The sequence below is a fragment of the Sciurus carolinensis genome, chromosome 2, assembly GCF_902686445.1.
Source record: "Sciurus carolinensis chromosome 2, mSciCar1.2, whole genome shotgun sequence".
In the NCBI taxonomy this organism is placed as follows: domain Eukaryota; kingdom Metazoa; phylum Chordata; class Mammalia; order Rodentia; family Sciuridae; genus Sciurus; species Sciurus carolinensis.
In genome coordinates, this window is record NC_062214.1 from 108,999,092 (window position 1) to 109,018,672 (window position 19,581).

Consider the following 19,581-nt stretch of genomic DNA (forward strand, 5'->3'; position numbering starts at 1 on the left):
ACACATTTTCTCTGTAAGGCACATCATAGCCTACTTGCACTTAGGAACACCACACAGCACTTCAGCACTGAGCTTGAGGGCCATTTTAAACAGGGAAGTCACCAAGAAAACGCACAAAGAGGTAAAAAAAAAAAAAGTGGCACTAAAAAAAAAATTGCAAAAAAGACACTAATTTATATAGCATGAGAGCTAAAACAAAAGACAAAGCATTACCTTGTTTGACCTTAACTGGGAATTTGTATGTCAGGTAACTCAAACTTTGCACAGTGCTGCACATGTCTGTGAGGAACCTCAAAAACACTACAAGTATTGAATTTGGGATTACAAATAAATATGGTGATGAGGTGAATTCCCTACCACAGAACTTGTAAATAATGAGGATCTACTATAAATGCTGTGCGTTGGAGCTTCAGGTCTTATAACATTATCATTTCAACATGCAGTTCCTAGGATGCCTCAATGGAAGGAGATTGTTAAGAAGGGTAATTTGCTAGCTCTTAAATTCTTTGGTCAGTCACAATCCACTGGACAGAACTCATCACCTGAGCTTATCTAACTGCAAGGGATTTGGAAAATGTAGGGAATACTTGGGTATCCAGTAAGTAACAAGTATATTAGTTACAAAATCAAACCAACAGGAACAAAAATAATCATGGTTTACGAAGGAAGGTATTTGTTCCTGTGAGGCAGAAAGTGCTCTTTGGAAGGTTTTGGAAAGTGAGGAAGTTTCAGAGTGCTCAGCTCCTTTGGCTTTCCCAGGTATATTTATTCCAGTTGCCAGATCAGTCATTCCTCCAGTCTTATCCATTTCACTTTTGCAGGACACACGCTTACTTTTTTGTTCTGGACCCCTGAAATTTCAGTTTGCTGGTTCTGTTTGTCTTTCCTTTTGGTGCTTTATAGATTGGGACTTGCCTTGCTATTGTTGAACCTTAGAAAATTATTAGCAGTAATCATAATCAAAAGTCCTGATATATTTGCTATAAACTCTGAGCTCTTGGTTAGCATATAGTCTGAATTCTTAGCAGCAAGAGAATTAACCAACTACTTACTCCAGCATCATGTGGACAGCCAAGAAAATCCTCATCCTGGTTTGGGGGAGTCCTCATGGCTCCCATCCCTGCTTGATTCAGCATGTTTAATCCAGTCAGCTCTCTGTATCCACAGGTTCCACATCTGCAGATTCAATCAAGCATGGGTAGAAAATATTTTTTAAAAATTGCATCATCTGTGCTCAACAGGTACAGACTTTTTTATGTTACTATTCTCCAAACAATATAAGAACTATTTGTATAGCACTTAAAATGTGTTAAGTATTATAAGTAATCTAGAGATGATTTAAAATACACAGGAGGAAGTATATAGGTTATAAGCAAATACTATTCCATTTTATATGAGAATTTTGGGCATCTGCAGATTTTGGTAATATTGGGGGTAATATATTAGTTCTAAAGGTCTTTCACTCAATACAATATTTCTGGGTAATAATTTTCTATATTAACTAAGAATTTTTAAATGAAATAATTCATTCTGAATAATAGTAATAGTAACACTACTATTACTCTGATAATAGTAATAGTAATAGTAAGTAAATATTCTGTACTAGTGCATGACAAAATAGATGCTTACTTAATCTTTGTTGAACAAATGCCAGACATTGCACTAAATACTTTTTTTTAAATGTGGTAGGGGATGAAACTCAGAGAACTAGGCAAGTTCTCTGTCAGAGATATCCTCAGCTCTAGTACTAAGTACTTCAAATGTATTTTCGAATTTAATCCTCATTAAAACTCTGTACTAGTAACTTTTCATTTTTGTATAAAAGACTTCTGTGGCACAGGGGTTTAGAAACAGCCCCAGTGGGGCTGGGGAGATAGCTCAGTTGGTAGAGTGCTTGCCTTATCAGCACAAGGCCCTGGGTTTGATCCCCAGTACCCCCAAAAAAAAGAAACAGCTCCAGGAATATACAACTAGTAAATGTTGGAGTCAGGATTTGAACCTAGTCCATCTTATTTTTTGCTATCCTATAAGCAAAAAAAAGGGGGGATCGGGGGTTTATTATAAAAAGTTGTAATAGAATCAAGGGCCAAAATTCAGGTGAACTGCAGAATGAACTAAAACCAGGAACAAGGAAGCCTTTGGCAACAAAAGCCATCTTTTCTCTCTAATTCTCCTCTCTGCTTTCAGATTAGATAGGGTATTCTGGATGAACTAAAGGGAAATATTGAAAAAAAAAATGATGCAATGGATCATTTACTGGTCCCTGCTTTTGACTGACTTTGGAAAATCCCAGGACTATCCCAACTCCCTTGGTGACCTGGGCCAAATCATTTCATCTCATTGGGCCTCAATTTCCTTGTCTATAAAATGAGAATTTTGTACCAGAGACTTCTTTATGTCCCTTCCACCTCTAAAATTCTGTGATCCTAAGTGAAACTTCTAGGGCCAAATCATATTGATAATGGAGTTAAATATGTAGGTTTGGGAAAAGAATGAGGAAGGGTTCTAAGAAAAGAGAGACAGAAAAAAAGGTTTGGGGGAACTTCAGTGTAAATTACTGTTTAGAGTAGGATTCACATAAAGATCTTTGGGGGAATGTAAAGAGAGATAGAAAAAAAATTGTAACCCTGATCACCAGCTTATTTTGAATAGGATCCTTCTGATCCATGAGCAATCCAAGGGGGAATAGCACCTTGCACAGTATTTAATCTGGTTTATCTCTTCTCAGCTAAGACTTTTCTATAGGACTTTCACCCAGGCCACAAAGCCAGAGCCAAGGGGAAATTCCAAATATTTGAAAGTCCTAATAAGAAAGTAACATCTCTCGGGGTCTGTTTTCTCTTGCTCTGTAAATTGAGAGGTTTGGGCTCCATGATCTCTGGGGTCCTGTCCATATATTAATATTTTGGGGTTCTAGGTAGTGAATCTAAAGCAGCTCCCCTCTTCCTGAATGATCCATCCATGGACCAGACCTCTGTTGTCATTCCCTCTTTTTTGGTACCAAGGATTGAACCCAGGGGCACTAACCTCTAAGTGCCATCCCCAGCCCTTTTCTATTTTTTTTTATTTTGAAACAGGGCCTTGCTAAGTTGCTGAGGCTAGCTTTGAACTTGTGATCTTCCTGCCTCAGCCTCCTGAGCCAACGGGATTACAGGCACACACCACCGCATCTGGTGTCATTCCTCTTTTCTGTTTATACCTGGCTGCCAAGTTCCTTTCTTCTTCAATTTCCTCAAATTCTGTTTGCTTTTTAGGCTCTTTTGTGTCCTCTTTGTTTTCTTACATTTTTCTACAGACCCCCCAGATTACACATGTGATCTACAGTTCTCCATTTCTATGACTGCCTACTTCTCTTTGCATCCCTGGCTCCTAACTCAAGATAACTCCTTGGGTTCCTCTAAGGGTCCCCTGGGATCCCCTATCATTGGTTCCTCTCACAGAAACACACCCTTTCCAGAGCTAAAGGATCAGGTATTCAGCGGCTCAGGTGACAAACCTGCTGTCAGGTTACAGATATTGTTTCTTGAAAGACCACACTACAGTGTCAGTGGAGTCTCAGGCTGCCTGTAGTGCCCTGCCCTCACTTGGTTATTCCTCACAAGGTGAGAATAACCAGAACTCACCTCCAGTACCAGTGCTCACCTGGAAACATGGCTCTGAGCCTCTGGTCCCCACTGCTGCTGCTGCTGCTGCTCTCCTGCACAGGTGAGAGGAACAGAGAACAGGGCTGAGGATTAAGGGGAGGGTTACTTAGAAAGAGGTAAGAATATGGAGGTTAACCAGTTAGATTAAAAACTAAAGGGATAAGGAAGAGGGGCAGAGACTGGTGCCAGTGAAAGGGACTCACCTCATTTCATCTTTAGAATTGTGTTTAGGGGCAAGGCTGACTTTAGGCATTTTCTCCCACTTAGTGACCTCTGGTTTCTCTCCTTACAGTGACTCTGGCCCCTACTGGGCCTCAGTCCCTGGACCCTGGTCTCTCTCTCCTGAAGTCATTCCTCTCCACTCTGGACCAGGCTCCCCAGGGTTCCCTCAGCCATTCACGGTTCTCTGCATTCCTGGCCAACATTTCTTCCTCCTTTGAGCCTGGGAGAATGGGGGAGGGACCAGTGGGAGAGCCCCCACCTCTCCAGCCTCCAGCTCTCCGGCTTCATGATTTCCTAGTGACACTGAGAGGCAGTCCAGACTGGGAGCCAATGCTAGGGCTGCTGGGAGATGTGCTGGCACTGCTGGGACAGGAACAAACTCCCCGGGACTTCCTGGTGCACCAGGCAGGTGTGCTGGGTGGACTCGTGGAGGTGCTGCTGGGAGCCTTAGTTCCTGGAGGGCCCCCTGCTCCTACACGACCCCCATGCACCCGTGATGGGCCCTCTGACTGTGTCCTGGTTGCGGACTGGTTGCCTTCTTTACTGCTGCTGTTAGAGGGCACACGCTGGCAGGCCCTAGTACAGGTGGAGCCCAGTGTGGATGCCACCAATGCTACAGATCTCAATGGGAGGGAGTCAGCCCCTTATTTTTTGCAGGGTCTGTTGGGCTTGCTTACCCCAGCAGGGGAGTTGGGCTCTGAGGAGGCTCTTTGGGGCGGTCTGTTACGCACAGTAGGGGGCCCCTTCTATGCTGCCTTCCAGGAAGTGTTGCTCCGTGTCACTCACTCCCTGCAGGATGAGGTCTTTTCCATTCTGGGCCAGCCAGAGCCTGATGCCAACGGGCAGTGCCAGGGAGGTGAGTGCTGCCGGGTAGGGAGCTTGGATGAGGTAGAGCAAGATGGGTGAGGTTGGGGTAGTTCTCTTCCTTGCTCTTTCCCTCCTAGGTAACCTTCAACAACTGCTCCTCTGGTAAGTAACAAAAGACCAGTTCTGAGGGGTGGGCCTGGGAATTCTGGAGGTGGAGGGCTGAAGTCATCTATCTCCAGAGCCAAGGAGAAAGCTGATGGGAGGAGGGTGGCTTAGGGGTTTTGGAGTGTGATTGTCTGGGTTAGAGTTCTTGGTCCATTTCTTCCTAGCCACATGACCTTGGGCATGCTGCATATTCTTTCTATGTCTCAGTTTCCCCATTTGTAAAATAAAGGTGCTAATATTAGCTACTGCAGAATTGTTGCAAGGGATGAAATGAGTTGATACCATATGTGTAAACTGCTTAGAATAGTGCCTGGCTTAATAAACTTTAGCTAATAAAGATGGGGTTTGGAAAAAGAAGAAAGTCTGAATTCCTCTACTCCCTTACAAATTCAGTACACCCATGTCACAGTAGTTAGACATATTCGGTTGCCAGGCAGATTTTCTGATACGAGGCCAACCAAGGGTTGAGTTTTAGCTACCTAAAACCAGATGAAAAAAAGGAGAGAGAAAGGAGTCAGGTAGACAGAATGGACTCCAACTGGGGCTACACTCTCAGGAACCTCATTTTTGGAAAAGCCTTACTTTCCACGCTCCCTGCAAGGCTCTGGAGGAGGGTCAGACTCTTCAGCTGGAAGAAATGTGAATTAACCAGATCCTGCCTGCTCCTCCCTTTGTACCCAGGGGCATCCGGCACAACCTTTCCTGGGATGTTCAGGCACTGGGCTTCCTATCTGGATCGCCACCCCCACCCCCTGCCCTCCTCCACTGCCTGAGCACTGGTGTGCCTCTGCCCAGGACTTCCCAGCCCTCAGTCCACATCAGCCCTCGCCAACGGCGAGCCATCTCTTTGGAAGCCCTCTGCGAGAACCACTCAGGCCCAGCACCACCCTACAGCATTTCCAACTTCTCCATCCACTTACTCTGCCAGCATGCAAAGCCTGCTACCCCACAACCCCCTCCCAGCACCGCTGCCATCTGCCAGACAGCTGTGTGGTATGCAGTCTCATGGGCACCAGGTGCCCAAGGCTGGCTACAGGCCTGCCATGACCAGTTTCCTGATCAATTTCTGGATGCAATATGTAGCAACCTCTCCTTTTCAGTCCTGTCTGGCCCCAATCGCCGCCTAGTAAAGCGGCTTTGTGCTGGCCTGCTCCCACCTCCAACCAGCTGCCCTGAAGGCCTGCCCCCTGTACCCCTCACCCCAGAGATCTTCTGGGGCTGCTTCTTGGAGAATGAGACTCTGTGGGCTGAACGACTGTGTGTGGAGGCGAGTTTTCAGGCTGTGCCACCCAGCAACCAGGCTTGGGTTCAGCATGTGTGCCAGGGCCCCACCTCAGATGCCACTGCCTTCCCACCCTGCCACATTGGGCCCTGTGGGGAACGCTGCCCGGATGGGGGCAGCTTCCTGCTGATGGTCTGTGCCAATGACACCATGTATGAGGCCCTGGTGCCCTTCTGGCCTTGGCTAGCAGGCCAGTGCAGGATAAGTCGTGGAGGCAATGACACTTGCTTTCTAGAAGGGTTACTAGGCCCCCTTCTGCCTTCTCTGCCACCTCTGGGTCCATCCCCACTCTGCCTGGCCCCAGGCCCATTCCTGCTTGGCATGCTATCCCAATTACCACGCTGTCAGTCCTCTGTGCCGGCCCTTGCCCACCCCACTCGCCTGCACTATCTCCTGCGCTTGTTGGCCTTTCTTCTGGGCCCAGAGGCTGGTGGGGCTGAGGCCCAAGGGATGCTGGGTCAAGCCCTGCTGCTCTCCAGTCTATCAGACAACTGCTCCTTCTGGGATGCCTTCCGCCCAGAGGGCCGGCGCAGTGTGCTACGGACAGTTGGAGAGTACCTGGAGCAGGAACAACCAACCCCGGCAGACTTTGAACCCACTCTCAGCCTTAGCTCTGCCATGAGCAAGATGGAGCTGCTGTCTTGCTTCAGTGTGAGTGATTTTCCCTTAGGGGAAGTTTCCTGGAATAAGGGAGGAGCCTCCTGGGGACTTCCTCCAACAGTGAGAGGCAGGAGAATGTACTTACAGTGGTATAAGCACACAATTCTAGAGTCTGACAGAATTGGATTCACATCTTAGTTCCATGATCAACCTGGGACATGTTATTTAACCTCTCTGAGTGATATTTTTATCTTCTCATCTATAAACTGGGTGTAATAATGGCACCAATCTTTTGGGGGATTTGTAAGGATTACATGAGATAATACATGATGTGGTCTCAGCTCAGTGTATGATATATAAACATATAACAAATATTCTATCATTGTTCTTTTGTACTCTTTGATTCTCCCACTCTCTTGATCTGAAAAGGGATCAAGTTAGAGGGCTCTACTTCCCTCCCTCCCTACCAAGTTAGAACTGTGAGTTGGCAGTATATAGGAAGGTAAATCAGGAATGGGAAAGATTCATGGGGACCACAAATCAGGAGACTTGAGCTGGGTTCAACTGTTCCATAAATTAATGTGATCTTAGTAAGTAAATTAGTTTTTCTGGGCTTTAGATTCTTCTCTGTAGAGTGAAAGGGCTTAAAATATGTTAAATACCATAATTCATTCATTGAGTATCTGTTATGCACAAGGCACTTTGTTAGGTTCTGTTGGGTTTATAAAGATCCTGACCCCACATTAGGGCCCCCTTTTTCAAGCCCTGGATTAAGGAAATGGAATTAGGTAGATTCATAGTAATTTGGTTTAGATGTACAAATATTTGTTGAGCCCACTGTGGACCTGACATGGGGGAGGACATGGAAAAGGTTAGAACATGGGCCCAGATTTAAAGGGGCTTTGTCTCTGAAGAGACACACATACTAGCTTCAAATGAGGGGTAAGAATCCCTGCAAGTTGAGCTCAGGTGCCTGGGGAAGCTGCAGGAGGACAGAAGAGAAGCTATTTTGGCATCTTGTCTTTTTCCCCACCAGCCTGTGCTGTGGGATCTGCTCCAGAGGGAGAAGAGTGTTTGGGTCTTACAGATTCTAGTACAGGTAACAGGTGGAGGGGTGCATGGGTGGACTGGGTGACAGACATTGCCTGAGGTCCCTGCCCAGTGAGGTCATGCCCACCTTGACCTCCTGTTCCCAGGCATACTTGCACATGCCCCCAGAAAATCTCCAGAAACTGGTACTTTCAGCAGAGATGGAGGCTGCACAGGGCTTCCTGACACTCATGCATCGTTCCTGGGCTCAGTTGCAGGTGGGCTCAATTGCAGGTGGGCATATAGGGAGAAGGGAGCAATGATGGAGGGGAATCTAGGGATCAAGGTTGCTTGGAACCTAGTGTTCAGAGACTTGCCTTAGTGGGAGGAGGAACTCCAGAGAGGAGATGGCAAGGATACTGAGCATCTCCAGAGCCAGCATCCATTCCTGTGTCCCCCAGGTACCACCATCCGAGGAGCAGGCTGTGGGCCGCCTGACAGCCCTGCTGCTCCAGAGGTACCCAAACCTCACCTCCCAGCTCTTCATTGACCTGTCACCACTCATCCCCTTCTTGGCTGTCTCTGACCTGATGCGCTTCCCACCCTCCCTGTTGGCCAATGATAGTGTGTAAGCACCATTCCTTCTGCTCTCATTATCATCACGCCAACTCCATCCCCCTAGAGTAGCCCTGCCCAGAGCTCCTCCCTGTTAAATTGGGAGCAGTCTCCTTTCCTTCCATGAGAGCTAGGCTACAGAAGATACAAACTGGGGGTAACCGTTTGGAATAGGTAAAGGGTTAAGACCCATTATTCTCCATAGCCTGGCTGCCATCCGGAATCACAGCCCAGGGATGAGGCCTGAACAGAAGGAGGCCCTGGCAAAACGACTTTTGGCTCCTGAGCTGTTTGGGGAAGTGCCTGCCTGGCCCCAGGAGCTGTTGTGGGCAGCATTGCCCCTGCTCCCCCACCTTCCCCTGGAGAACTTTCTGCAGCTCAGCCCTCACCAGGTATGAGAATCATCTTCTTTACTTGACTGGCCTATCTTCTGGTAGGTGGGATAGGAATCAGTGACATGTCTCCTAGTGGGCTTATCCCTATAAGTGTCCTATAGTGCCCCAACACAAGATGACCCTCCGCATCTCAGATCCAGGCCCTGGAAGATAGCTGGCCAGTGGCAGGTCTTGGGCCAGGGCATGCCCGACATGTGCTGCGCAGCTTGGTGAATCAGAGTGTTGAGGATGGTGAGGAGCAGGTACTCAGGTAAGTGTTTGTGGGAACAACGATCAGGTCAGAGTGGGAGAGGAAGAGAGGCAGGTACAGCTGCCATGTGCATTAGCATGTGGTTCTAGGAAGGAAGGGGAAAGAGAATAGGCAGTGGGTTCAGGTAGTGTAGTGCTTGAGGAGAGAGGCCTACATATGGTGCCCACATTTCCTAGTTTAGGCATCAGATTGCCTATGCCATGTACTCACATTGACCCTATCTTAGTACTAGGCTCAGTAACCACATGAAGGCCAGATTAATGCTCTCCTCAGGCTTGGGTCCCTCGCCTGTTTCCTGAGCCCTGAAGAGTTGCAGAGTCTGGTGCCTCTGAATGATCCAATGGGACCAGTAGAACAGGGGCTGCTGGAATGTGCAGCCAATGGGACCCTCAGCCCAGAAGGACGGGTGAGCCCCTTGACATAGGTCTACAAGACTCCAACCTTTCCCCAAGATGTGTGGATGACTTGCCCAAATTTATCAAACATGCTCAAGTCCAGTATACCAACCCCCTTCCCTACCTCCGCTACCTTCATTCCTCACTCCATGGTCATTCTTACCTGTTACTACCTCTTCCTGGTCCTACCCTATGTGGTCTATGGCACCCCAAAACAGCCTTTGCCATCTTGAACCTAATCTACTCTAGTCCCATCTCTGGTTCCAAGGAAAGACCCTTGGAAATCTGGGTGTAGGATTAGAGAGGAGGTTCAAAATTCATCTGTCTCTCTCCCCAGTCCCAAACCTTCTTCGGTTACAGGTGGCGTATGAACTTTTGGGGGTTTTGCGCTCATCTGGTGGAACTGTGCTAAGCCCCAGGGAGCTGCGAGTCTGGGCCCCTCTCTTCCCTCAGTTGGGCCTCCGCTTCCTTCAGGAGCTGTCAGAGCCCCAGCTTAGAGCCATGCTTCCTGCCCTACAGGGAACCAGTGTCACACCTGCCCAGGTGGGTCTGTCTTACTCTCTGGAGTACTTTCTGGAGCCCCAGTCAAGAGAATCACATTTAGGGACAGCATCAGTCCCTCCTTCCCTGGGTGAGCACTAAAGGTGAACCCTGTTCCAACAAGGTCTCCCTCCTTCCCCTTCCTCAGCTCAAGTAGGATCTTGACTCATGTTGGTAACTGGGGATGGTTAAGAGGGAGCTGGAGGTTTTGGAGGGCAGGACCTAAGAACCTGTTGGGGACTTGGCTGCTGGGACCTGAGAGCTATTGCTTCCTGTTTCACCCCATCACAGGCTGTCTTGCTCCTTGGACGGCTCCTCCCTAGACGTGATGTGAGTAGCAGTGACTTCTCAACAGCCCTCTGGAGATCTCAGTCCCCTTCCCCGACCCCCCTCAGTTCCCCTTGTACCTGCTGCCCTGCTGTGTTGTGACTGTTGTCTTCCCCCTACTTTACCCCTTTTTCTCAGGCCTATTATTTTTCTTGCTCCTCAGCTGTCCCTGGAGGAACTCTGCTCCTTGCACTCTCTGCTGCCAGGTCTTGGTCCCCAGACCCTCCAGGTCATCCCTAGGAGAGTACTGATTGGGGCATGTTCCTGCCTGGCTCCTGAACTGTCACGCCTCTCTGCCTGCCAGACTGCAGCACTGCTGCAGACCTTTCGGGTATGAGTGTAGGAAGGATGAGACTATCAGGGATCTGGGTGCCAGTTGGGAGGGGGCAACATTTTTGTGACCAGGGAAGGCCACGGCTCCCATACTCCCCAATTTCCTTATATACACTCATACATAAACACATTACTGATTCTCATACAGGTGAAAGATGGTGTTAAAAATATGGGTCCAACAGGTGCCGGTGCAGCTGTGTGTATCCCTGGTCAGGTATGCGTGAGATCTCCCAAATGAGCTCCTCTCTGTGTACTGGGGCAGTTCTATCTGGATGGTGTTGGCTTCCACACTTGCCCTGCAGTGGTCTGAAAATTCAGGTTAGCTCTGTGTCCACCTAGATATTAGTAGTTCTCAGCTCCAGATGTAGGACAGCATGATCCACACCATACTACAATGTCAAAGCCAGAAGTGTCTGAGGAAACTTTTAAGTCAATCACCCTGCTTTGAGATGACAAGACCAAGACTCAGAGAAACTAAGAGACTTTAGCTCATCAGGAGCCTGACTAGCAGCAACCCTTGTCAACAATAGACATTTAGGTATTCATTGTTACAGTGGCAAATGCCATTCCATCACTATCCTAGCTTTGGTTTCTTTCTGAGCCTATGACTCCCCTTCTCTGAGGGCTGAGTGCAGACCCTCTCACCTTTTACTACACTGCTATACCCATCACACCAGCAGCCCATCCCCACCACGTGGCCAGACTGCCTGCTTCCCCTGCTCCCATTAAAGCTTCTACAACTGGACACTGCGGCTCTTCTGGCAAACCAAAGGCGTTACCGGGAGCTGCCCTGGTCTGAGCAGCAGGTAATTCTCTCACTTCTTCCCTCAGAACCCCTCTCAATCTCTTCCATCTTCTTCACCCACCCTTTATCCTATTTGGCACCTTATCCCTAGGATCCTTTATAATCAACCCCTCTCTCTCTCTCTCTCTCTCTCTCTCTCTCTCTCTCTCTCTCTCTCTCTCATTTGGGAGAATAAGGACTGGTATGGCCCACAGAGTGGAGAGGCAGAACTGAGTCCCAGGCATCTTAGGCAGTATCTTTGCTGGGAAGCAGCTCTTCTTTCTCTTGTAGGTACAGTTTCTCTGGAAGAAGATGCAGGTGCCCACTAACTTGACCCTCAGGAATCTACAGTGAGTAATTTGTGTTGAGTAGTCAATTTAATAATTTAATTCAACTAATTTTTTGTGTGTGTGTGTGTGTGGTGCTGGGAATCAAACCCAGGACCTTATACATGCTAGGCAAATACTCTACCATCCCCGGTTCCCAACTAACATTTTTAAAAAATGCTTACCATATGCCTGGTACCATATGATATGTAAGGGGGAATACAGGGATGGTTAATACATAGTCCCAGCCTCCTGGTTCCCTTGCCCCCATGCCCCCTGTCCTTCCACAGTGCCACCCCATCCTGATTAGAGCTAATGAACTCAGAAGAGCTGGGTTCAGGTCCCCAGCACTTACTTGTGCTCTTAGGCAAGTCATTTAGCCTCTCTAAAGTGTCAACCTTTTTTTCCCCCATAGAATAAGAATTACAATAGTTCTTACCTCATAGGTAGTTATTGTGAAGATTAAATGATAAGGCAGGGACTGCGGTTGTAGCTCAGTGGTAAAGCACTTGCCTAGCATATGTAAGGCATTGAGTTTGGTCCTCAGCACCATATAAAATGAATAAATAAAATAAAGGTATTGTGTCCATCTACAACTAAAAACAATGATAAGGCATATATGATATTTAACAGTGTCTGGTCCAATATAAACTCCCAATAGAGGGGCTCAGGTTGTGGGTCAGTGGTGGAGTACTTGCTTGGCATGTGTGAGGCACAGGGTTCAATACTCAGCACCACATATAAATAAATAAATAAAATAAAGGTATATATATTATATATGTAATATATATATATAAACTCCCAATAGACATTTGCTATTATTTGTTTAAATCAAGATAACTTCAGAGTCACTGACCAAGAAAAAACAAATAGGAATAAATAGGTTTTAGTTTACCTACACCCATAGTAAAAGAACCAGGGGCTTCAGAACCTAAAGACAGCTCTAGTCTCTGTTTACTGTACTTCAGGTAGATTGATATTGGGACTGTCACCTGACCTCTATAAATCTTTATTTTCTTCTCTGATAAACAATGACGATGTTATAGGAAGTCAATGGGAAGATCTGTGTACAAACATTGCTCCAACTGTAAATGACCATAAATGAACATCTGTCTTGTGTTAAGAGTGCTGATATCAAGGAGCGGACAAGCTGTGGCATGTGTTAAAAGAATATCTATCCACTCCCACTCCCACTCCCACAGGGCTCTGGGAAACCTGGCAGGAGGCATGTCCTGTGAGTTTCTGCAGCAGATCAACTCAATGGTAGACTTCCTTGAAGTGATACACATGCTCTATCAACTGCCCACTGGGGTTCGAGGGAGCCTGGTGAGAGAGGGTACTTGGGTATTAACTAGCAGGAGCAGGAAGACTGGGACCAGGGTGCAGAAACCCAATACCCATGTTTGGTTCTGTACTGACCTTGCTTCCCCACCCTGTCCCACAGAGGTCCTGCATCTGGATGGAACTGCAACGGAGGATGGCAATGCCTGAGCCAGAGCTGACTACCCTGGGGCCAGAACTGAGTGGACTTGACACTAAGCTACTACTGGATTTACCGTAAGCTCTATGGCTGGAGGTATTGGATCCTCAGAAAACTCAACTAGAAGATCTTCCCTTAGGAAATGCCTGAGAGGAAGCAGTTTTCTGTATGGTGGTTTCCTGACATCGTTTATAGCCCAAAGTAGAGGATTCTATTCAAAGTCGCTCTGTGTATTCCCAGAATATGACCCCAGCATAGGACAGCTGAGGGAGAAAACATTGTTGTGACTTGCCAAGTAATCTTGATATAACCCAGGCCACTTTAATCAAATAGAGTATCTGAAATGAGGGAGGCAATGGTCCAATTCTGCAGACTACAATTTCCAAACGATTGTAGTCTGCTTAGGGCTTTGTGTTCTCTATATGTTGAGGAGTGGAGAACATATATGAAAAACATGATAAATGCCTTCAAATCCCTGAGAGGCTATCAAGTAGAATGTATAAGGGCATATTTCTGAATGGTTCCATAGGGCAAGATGAGGACTAATGAGTTAAAATCAAAGTTTTACACAATATGCAGAAAATCAAGGTAGTGCATTCCTGACCATATGAGCTATTCAATCCTAAACTGGGTGACTCTGTAGCAGGAATGCTATGGAACAGATTCAAGAATGGATTGGAGGAAGATACAACCAGGTAAACCTAAGTATTCTCTATTGCAGAGATCCTAGGAGCTTATGAATATCTCCCTGATACGCATCTTCCCCCCACCCCTTTTTTTGGTACCGGGGATTTAACTCAGGGGCACTTGACCACTGAGCCACATTCCCAGCCCTATTCTGTATTTTATTTAGAGGCAGGGTCTCACTGAGTTGCTTAGCACCTTGTTTTTGCTGCGGCTGGCTTTGAATTCGTGATCCTCCTGTCTCAGCCTCCCAAGACGCTGGGATTACAGGTGGCGCCACTGCACCTGGCTCTTTTCCCATTTTTAATCCCATTTCACCCCACTATAAATCAGAGGAGGGGAAGGTAACAGTTGCAGTGGTCTTGGGATGTGGTGATGGTAAAAGCTGTTGACTCCATACATGCATTTTTATAGGCCTTTCCATCGATTTTGGCTCTTGTATATAACTGGCCCAGTTCCAGAATTTGCAACCCTATACAGAGTACAGGATAGCATTTCTATTTCTGGGCAAAAGGGCTTTTTTTTTTTTTTCTTTTAATGTCATTCAAATCCATTTAAATATGTTGGTTCTCTGAGATAACTTAGAATCCCAAGGGCATGGATGAGGTGAAATATTGAAACCATGAGTCAGAAATCCTCTTTTGTGAAAAGGAGATGAGAAAAAAGATTAATGATAATTAATATCTGGGGCTTTGGAGTTCATCAGATCAGGTGAGATTGTTATTTCTTTTCAGAAAGACTAGAAATAGGTCACTCTCTTTGTTCTCTCCCTTCAAGCAAACAGTGAGAATTTGTTCATGACTGTTTGATATCAGTTCCTGTCCATGGTCACAGGGCTTGATTTAGTCACTTAACTTGTCTGGGGAATGCAGGGTCCTTTCTCAACTTGGCTCAGTTCCAAATGAGTGCATTTGTTGTCTAATTGCTATAACAGGATCCAGTTGATGGACAGACTGTCTGATGAATCTATTATGTTGGTGGTAGAGCTGGTACAAGGAGCTCCAGAGCAGCTGCTAGCACTGACCCCACTCCACCAGACAGCCTTGGCAGAGAGGGTACTACAAAACCTGGTAAGAGGTCATGCTTCCAGATTCAGATCTGTTACCCTTGGCAATGCATGCCTCTCAAAGAGTATTCTCTGACTGTGTTCTAGGACCCACCTTCCTCTTCTTGCTGCCAAGTGGGTTCTTATGTATAAGGCTTTAGCCCCTTAGATCTGCCTCTGGATTCTATTCCTTGATAATTTGCTTCATGTTTCTTGTTCAACCTCTTGAAGTTCAAGAAATCTCTTGGATTCCACCTTTCAGTCTTCCTGCCTCCTGGTATCTGGGCTCATTCACTATTTTTAAAAAGTGAACAAAAGCAATGAGCACACAAAGATGCTAATTTGGGAGCAGGAGGGAGGGAAGGTCTAGGGGCTTTGTGTCTGGATCAGAGTCTGGTCCTCTGAGTCAGAGTTAAATTGTCCAAGGACTGATACTCCTCTCCAGGCTCCAAAGGAGACCCCAATCTCAGAGGAAGTGCTGGAGACACTGGGTCCCTTGGTTGGATTCCTGGGGATAGAGAGCACACGACGGATTCCCCTATCAATCCTGCTGTCCCATCTCAGTCAGCTGCAGGGATTCTGCCTAGGAGAGACATTTGCCACAGAGCTGGGATGGCTGCTGTTACAGGAGCCTGTTCTTGGGTATGGACCTTTGGGAACTTCAGATTCTAACTTACCCTATACCCAGCCCCTCAACCACCATCACCAGTGGTAGCCCATTTCATGTGCTTAGGGTTCCTTGGAGTCCTAAGTTTCCCCAATCCTAGCATATCCTCTTTTCTTCCCTCAGCTCCCTAGCCCATGATCTTCTTCTTGTCCCCCAGGAAACCAGAGCTCTGGAGCCAAGATGAAGTAGAGCAAGCTGGACGACTAGTATTCACTTTGTCTACTGAGGATATTTCCTTGATCCCCAGGGTGAGATAAAAGAACAAAGGAGAGAGTAAATGCATAAAGGGGACTAGAAAGTTGGTTATGGCAATCTTAGGCCCAAGAAAGTGCAACCTGAATCTGGGAAACACTGCTGACAGAGACAGCAGCTGCAGTAACTGGCCCTCATCCTGTGTGGATCTCCCCAGCTTCTCTCTCCTCTGTCATGCAGGAGGCTTTGGGCCCAGAGACCCTGGAGCGTCTTCTAGAAAAGCAGCAGAACTGGGAACAGAGTAGAGTTGGACAGTTGTGTCGGGGGCCACATCTTACTCCCAAGAAAGCAGCCCTGGTAGCTGGGGTTGTGCGACCAACTGCTGAGGATCTCCCAGGTGAAGCTACCCAAATACTCATATGTCCAGCAGGGCATACAGGAGAGGGTCTCAAACAATGATGCAGAAGTCTGGCCTCTAGGGCTGGGGGTTTCAATGGTGTGCTGAGTCCTTAGAGCAAATTTGCAAATCTGCAGTAGCAGGTTTGGTTTTGGTAATTTACAAAACAAAATAATTAGAGGGATGATATTCAAATTCTTTTCTAGTTCTAAGGTTCTATAATTCTGGGAGTTTACAACCCATTGGGCTTTTAGTCCAGGACTCCTAACTCAGTTCTAGCTGGGCTATGTGTGGAGCTCTGTACTAAGGAAATCCCCAGAAGGAAGAAGATACTTTGGAGCTAGAGATACTTTGGAGTTAGAGACCTGGATTCTAATTTAGCTCTGTCATTAAATCACCCAGCAACTTCCTCAGTAGTGCATTTATGAAATCAGCACCTTGTCCTCTTTAATAACTTATTGTTCTAAAATCCTCTGAGCTCTATAAATCTCACCCTATAATCATCCCTTAACTCATACTGCCTACACCACCATACCCTCCAAAGGTTGGAAGGGTCATTCCATCTACAGATATCTCTCTGGACATATTTTAATACTATTCTGACCCCTTGGCTTTGTGTTTCCCCTCAGAACCTGTACCAAATTGTGCAGACATACGAGGGACCTTCCCAGCAGCCTGGTCTGCAAAGCAGATTGCTGAGATGGAGCTCTCAGACTTTGAGGACTGCCTGGCACTATTTGCAGGAGATCCAGGACTTGGGCCTGAAGAACTACGAGCAGCCATGAGCAAGGCAAAGCAGGTTAGGGATGGAGAAGCCAATAGGAGTTAGAAGGGGGAAAACATGAGGAAGTTGGTTGGGAGTGTAATAGGACACAAGGAAATGGAGAGTTGGGTGAGAAGTGAGGAAAGAGGAGGTTAAAGAGTTAGAGGGTTTGAATCACAAGTAGGAGATCAGAGGGGATCAATGTTGAAGAAAGGGGATAGAATAGTGGATAGAGAGACTAGAGTAGTGGGAACCAAATTTTAGTATGTATTAAATCATCTGAGGAGCAGGTTTTTAAAATGCTGTTGTGAAGATTCCCATACAAGACTAAGAATCTCGGGTTGAGTCTAGGCATCTACATTTTAACAGGCATCTCAATGAGTCTGGTGCACTTGAAGGTTTAGAACTCATGGACTAGAGTTTGATCTTTCCTACTGAGACTAAATTTTTAGCTGAGAAACTATAATCCAATTATTTCATTTTACAGTTGAGGAAACTAAAGAAAAGGCAAGTAATTTGCCCCAGTGTTCCACTGCTAAGGTTAGAGACTAGACTAAGACCCAACATTCTGACTCCTACTCCAATGCTTTCTCCGTTCATATTGTTCTTCTTTTTTTCCTAGTTGTGGGGTCCCCCCCGAGGATTCCGTCCTGAGCAGATCCTGCAGCTGGGCCGGCTCTTAATAGGTCTAGGAGAACGAGAGCTACAAGAGCTGACCCTGGTAGACTGGGGAGTACTTAGCACCCTAGGGCAGATAGATGGCTGGAGCTCTGTCCAGGTAATACCTTCTCCTCTCCCTGCCACTTCCCAAACATCCATCCCACAGACCCAGTTCTATAGGTTACCCAAAGTCCAAGGAATTTTTTCCAGTGGCCCTCCCTGACTCTCCCTATCAATTTCTTAATAGCCCACTCTAGCTACCTTAGGAACTCTGAGGTCCTGGACACATAATATTCTCTCCTTCCTCTCTTTCTTTTTCTTTTTTGCCTCGTCTTTTACTCTCTCTCTCTTTTTTTTTTCTTAAGCAGGGAGTGTCTTTATCCTTCCCCTATTGCCATTGGATCTTCTGAAAGAGCCAGTTCTGGGATTTAAAAACAAAAAGAGGATATAATCCAGTAGCAGCTACCACTCCCCTAATCATTTCCCTATTCACTAATTCCCCATAATTCCTCTCCTTATCCTATGTGCCCGTACCTCCACTCTAGCTCCGGGCTGTGGTCTCCAGTTTCCTATGGCAGAGTGGTCGGCATGTGAGCCACTTGGACTTCATTCACCTGACAGCACTGGGTTACACGCTCTGTGGACTACGGCCAGAGGAGCTGCAACATATCAGCAGTTGGGAGTTTAGGTCACCTGTGGAGGGGTTGTGGGTGATGGTGCTGAGGTGAAAATGGGCTCTCTGGGGAGGGAAGGATTATGAAGGGGGGTAGTTCCATGGAAGAAGAGAGGTCATCTCTTTCCCTGTCTCTTAACCACAGCCTCTGTCACTGAAGCTGAATTCTCCTTTCTTCCCATTTTCCCACAGCCAAGCAGCTCTTTTCCTGGGTAACCTGCATCTCCAGTGCTCTGAGGAACAGCTGGAGGTTCTGGCCCACCTCCTTGTGCTGCCTGGTGGCTTTGGCCCAGTTAGTAACTGGGGGCCTGAGATCTTCACTGAAATTGGTACAATAGCAGGTGGGGACCACTGTTGGTGCTTGTGGTCAGGATTTGGTTTCCATACCATGGTTGGATTGGGCAGAGGACTGCTTTGGGCTTCTTAAAGCAGAAGTCTGAGAAAATGTTTAGGTAAGGGGTTGGGAACAGTATTAGAGAAGATGGAGTAATTCTGGAGTAGTTGGAAGGGAAGTTTATGTTTGAAAAGAAGAGAACAGACATGACAGTCTACAACATTGAGATACATCCTGTTTCTTTAAATAGCTGGAATCCCAGACTTGGCTCTTTCAGCACTGCTACAGACACAGATTCAGGGGTTGACCCCTCTTGCCATTTCTGTCATCCCTGCTCCTAAATTTGCTGTAAGTTTTGTTGTACTGGGGTCTGGGCTGACAACAGGAGAACCAGAGCTACATGTATACACTGGCTCCTATCCCCTCTTCCAGGTGGTGTTCAGTCCCACCCAGCTATCTAGTCTCACCAGTATTCAGGCTGTGGCTGTTACTCCTGAGCAAATGGCCTATCTGAGTCCTGAGCAGCGACAAGCAGTTGCGTGGGCCCAGTACGAGGGGAAGGAGAGCCCAGAACAGCAGGGTGAGTTCCCAACTGCACTGCTTGACCCTCTATATCCTGATCCACAAATTAAGCCCTAACTTAGTGCTGTCTGACCCTTAGAATCTGCCTAGGGAGATCCCTGGAGTGAAAGGGTCTGTAGGAAGAAAACTTGTTTCCAAGTATCATTGGCTCTTAGGAAGCAGAGTTGTGATATTCCTCCATTCCTTGTCTTCTTATAGGTCGAAGCGCAGCCTGGAGCCTCCAGGAGTGGTCACAGTCCTCCTGGGTTCTGGCATTGACCATCAGCTTCATTGACCACCTGCTATGAGCCTTTCTCTACAGTTAAGAGAGGTTATTGAGCGAGAAACCTTACATCATAATGAATAAAGTGCAAATGGAAGTGCATCCCAATTACTCTCAGGAAGCTGATG

At 46.8% G+C, this 19,581-nt stretch overlaps 1 protein-coding gene across 1 annotated transcript; it reads left to right on the forward strand.

The window, feature by feature from the left end:
• Positions 1-3,650: 3,650 nt before the first annotated feature.
• Strc (stereocilin) lies at positions 3,651-19,478 on the forward strand. The gene is made up of 29 exons (XM_047541500.1): positions 3,651-3,705; positions 3,937-4,722; positions 4,811-4,835; positions 5,520-6,771; positions 7,757-7,819; positions 7,917-8,027; positions 8,211-8,377; positions 8,570-8,756; positions 8,894-9,009; positions 9,283-9,415; positions 9,765-9,947; positions 10,236-10,274; positions 10,435-10,602; positions 10,753-10,818; positions 11,285-11,410; positions 11,680-11,738; positions 12,917-13,040; positions 13,159-13,271; positions 14,813-14,948; positions 15,369-15,565; positions 15,748-15,838; positions 16,023-16,179; positions 16,809-16,978; positions 17,565-17,720; positions 18,148-18,290; positions 18,468-18,616; positions 18,860-18,957; positions 19,042-19,189; positions 19,390-19,478. Exons 1-29 carry the CDS (start codon positions 3,651-3,653, stop codon positions 19,476-19,478), a joined length of 5,307 nt encoding a protein of 1,768 aa, XP_047397456.1.
• Positions 19,479-19,581: the final 103 nt, after the last annotated feature.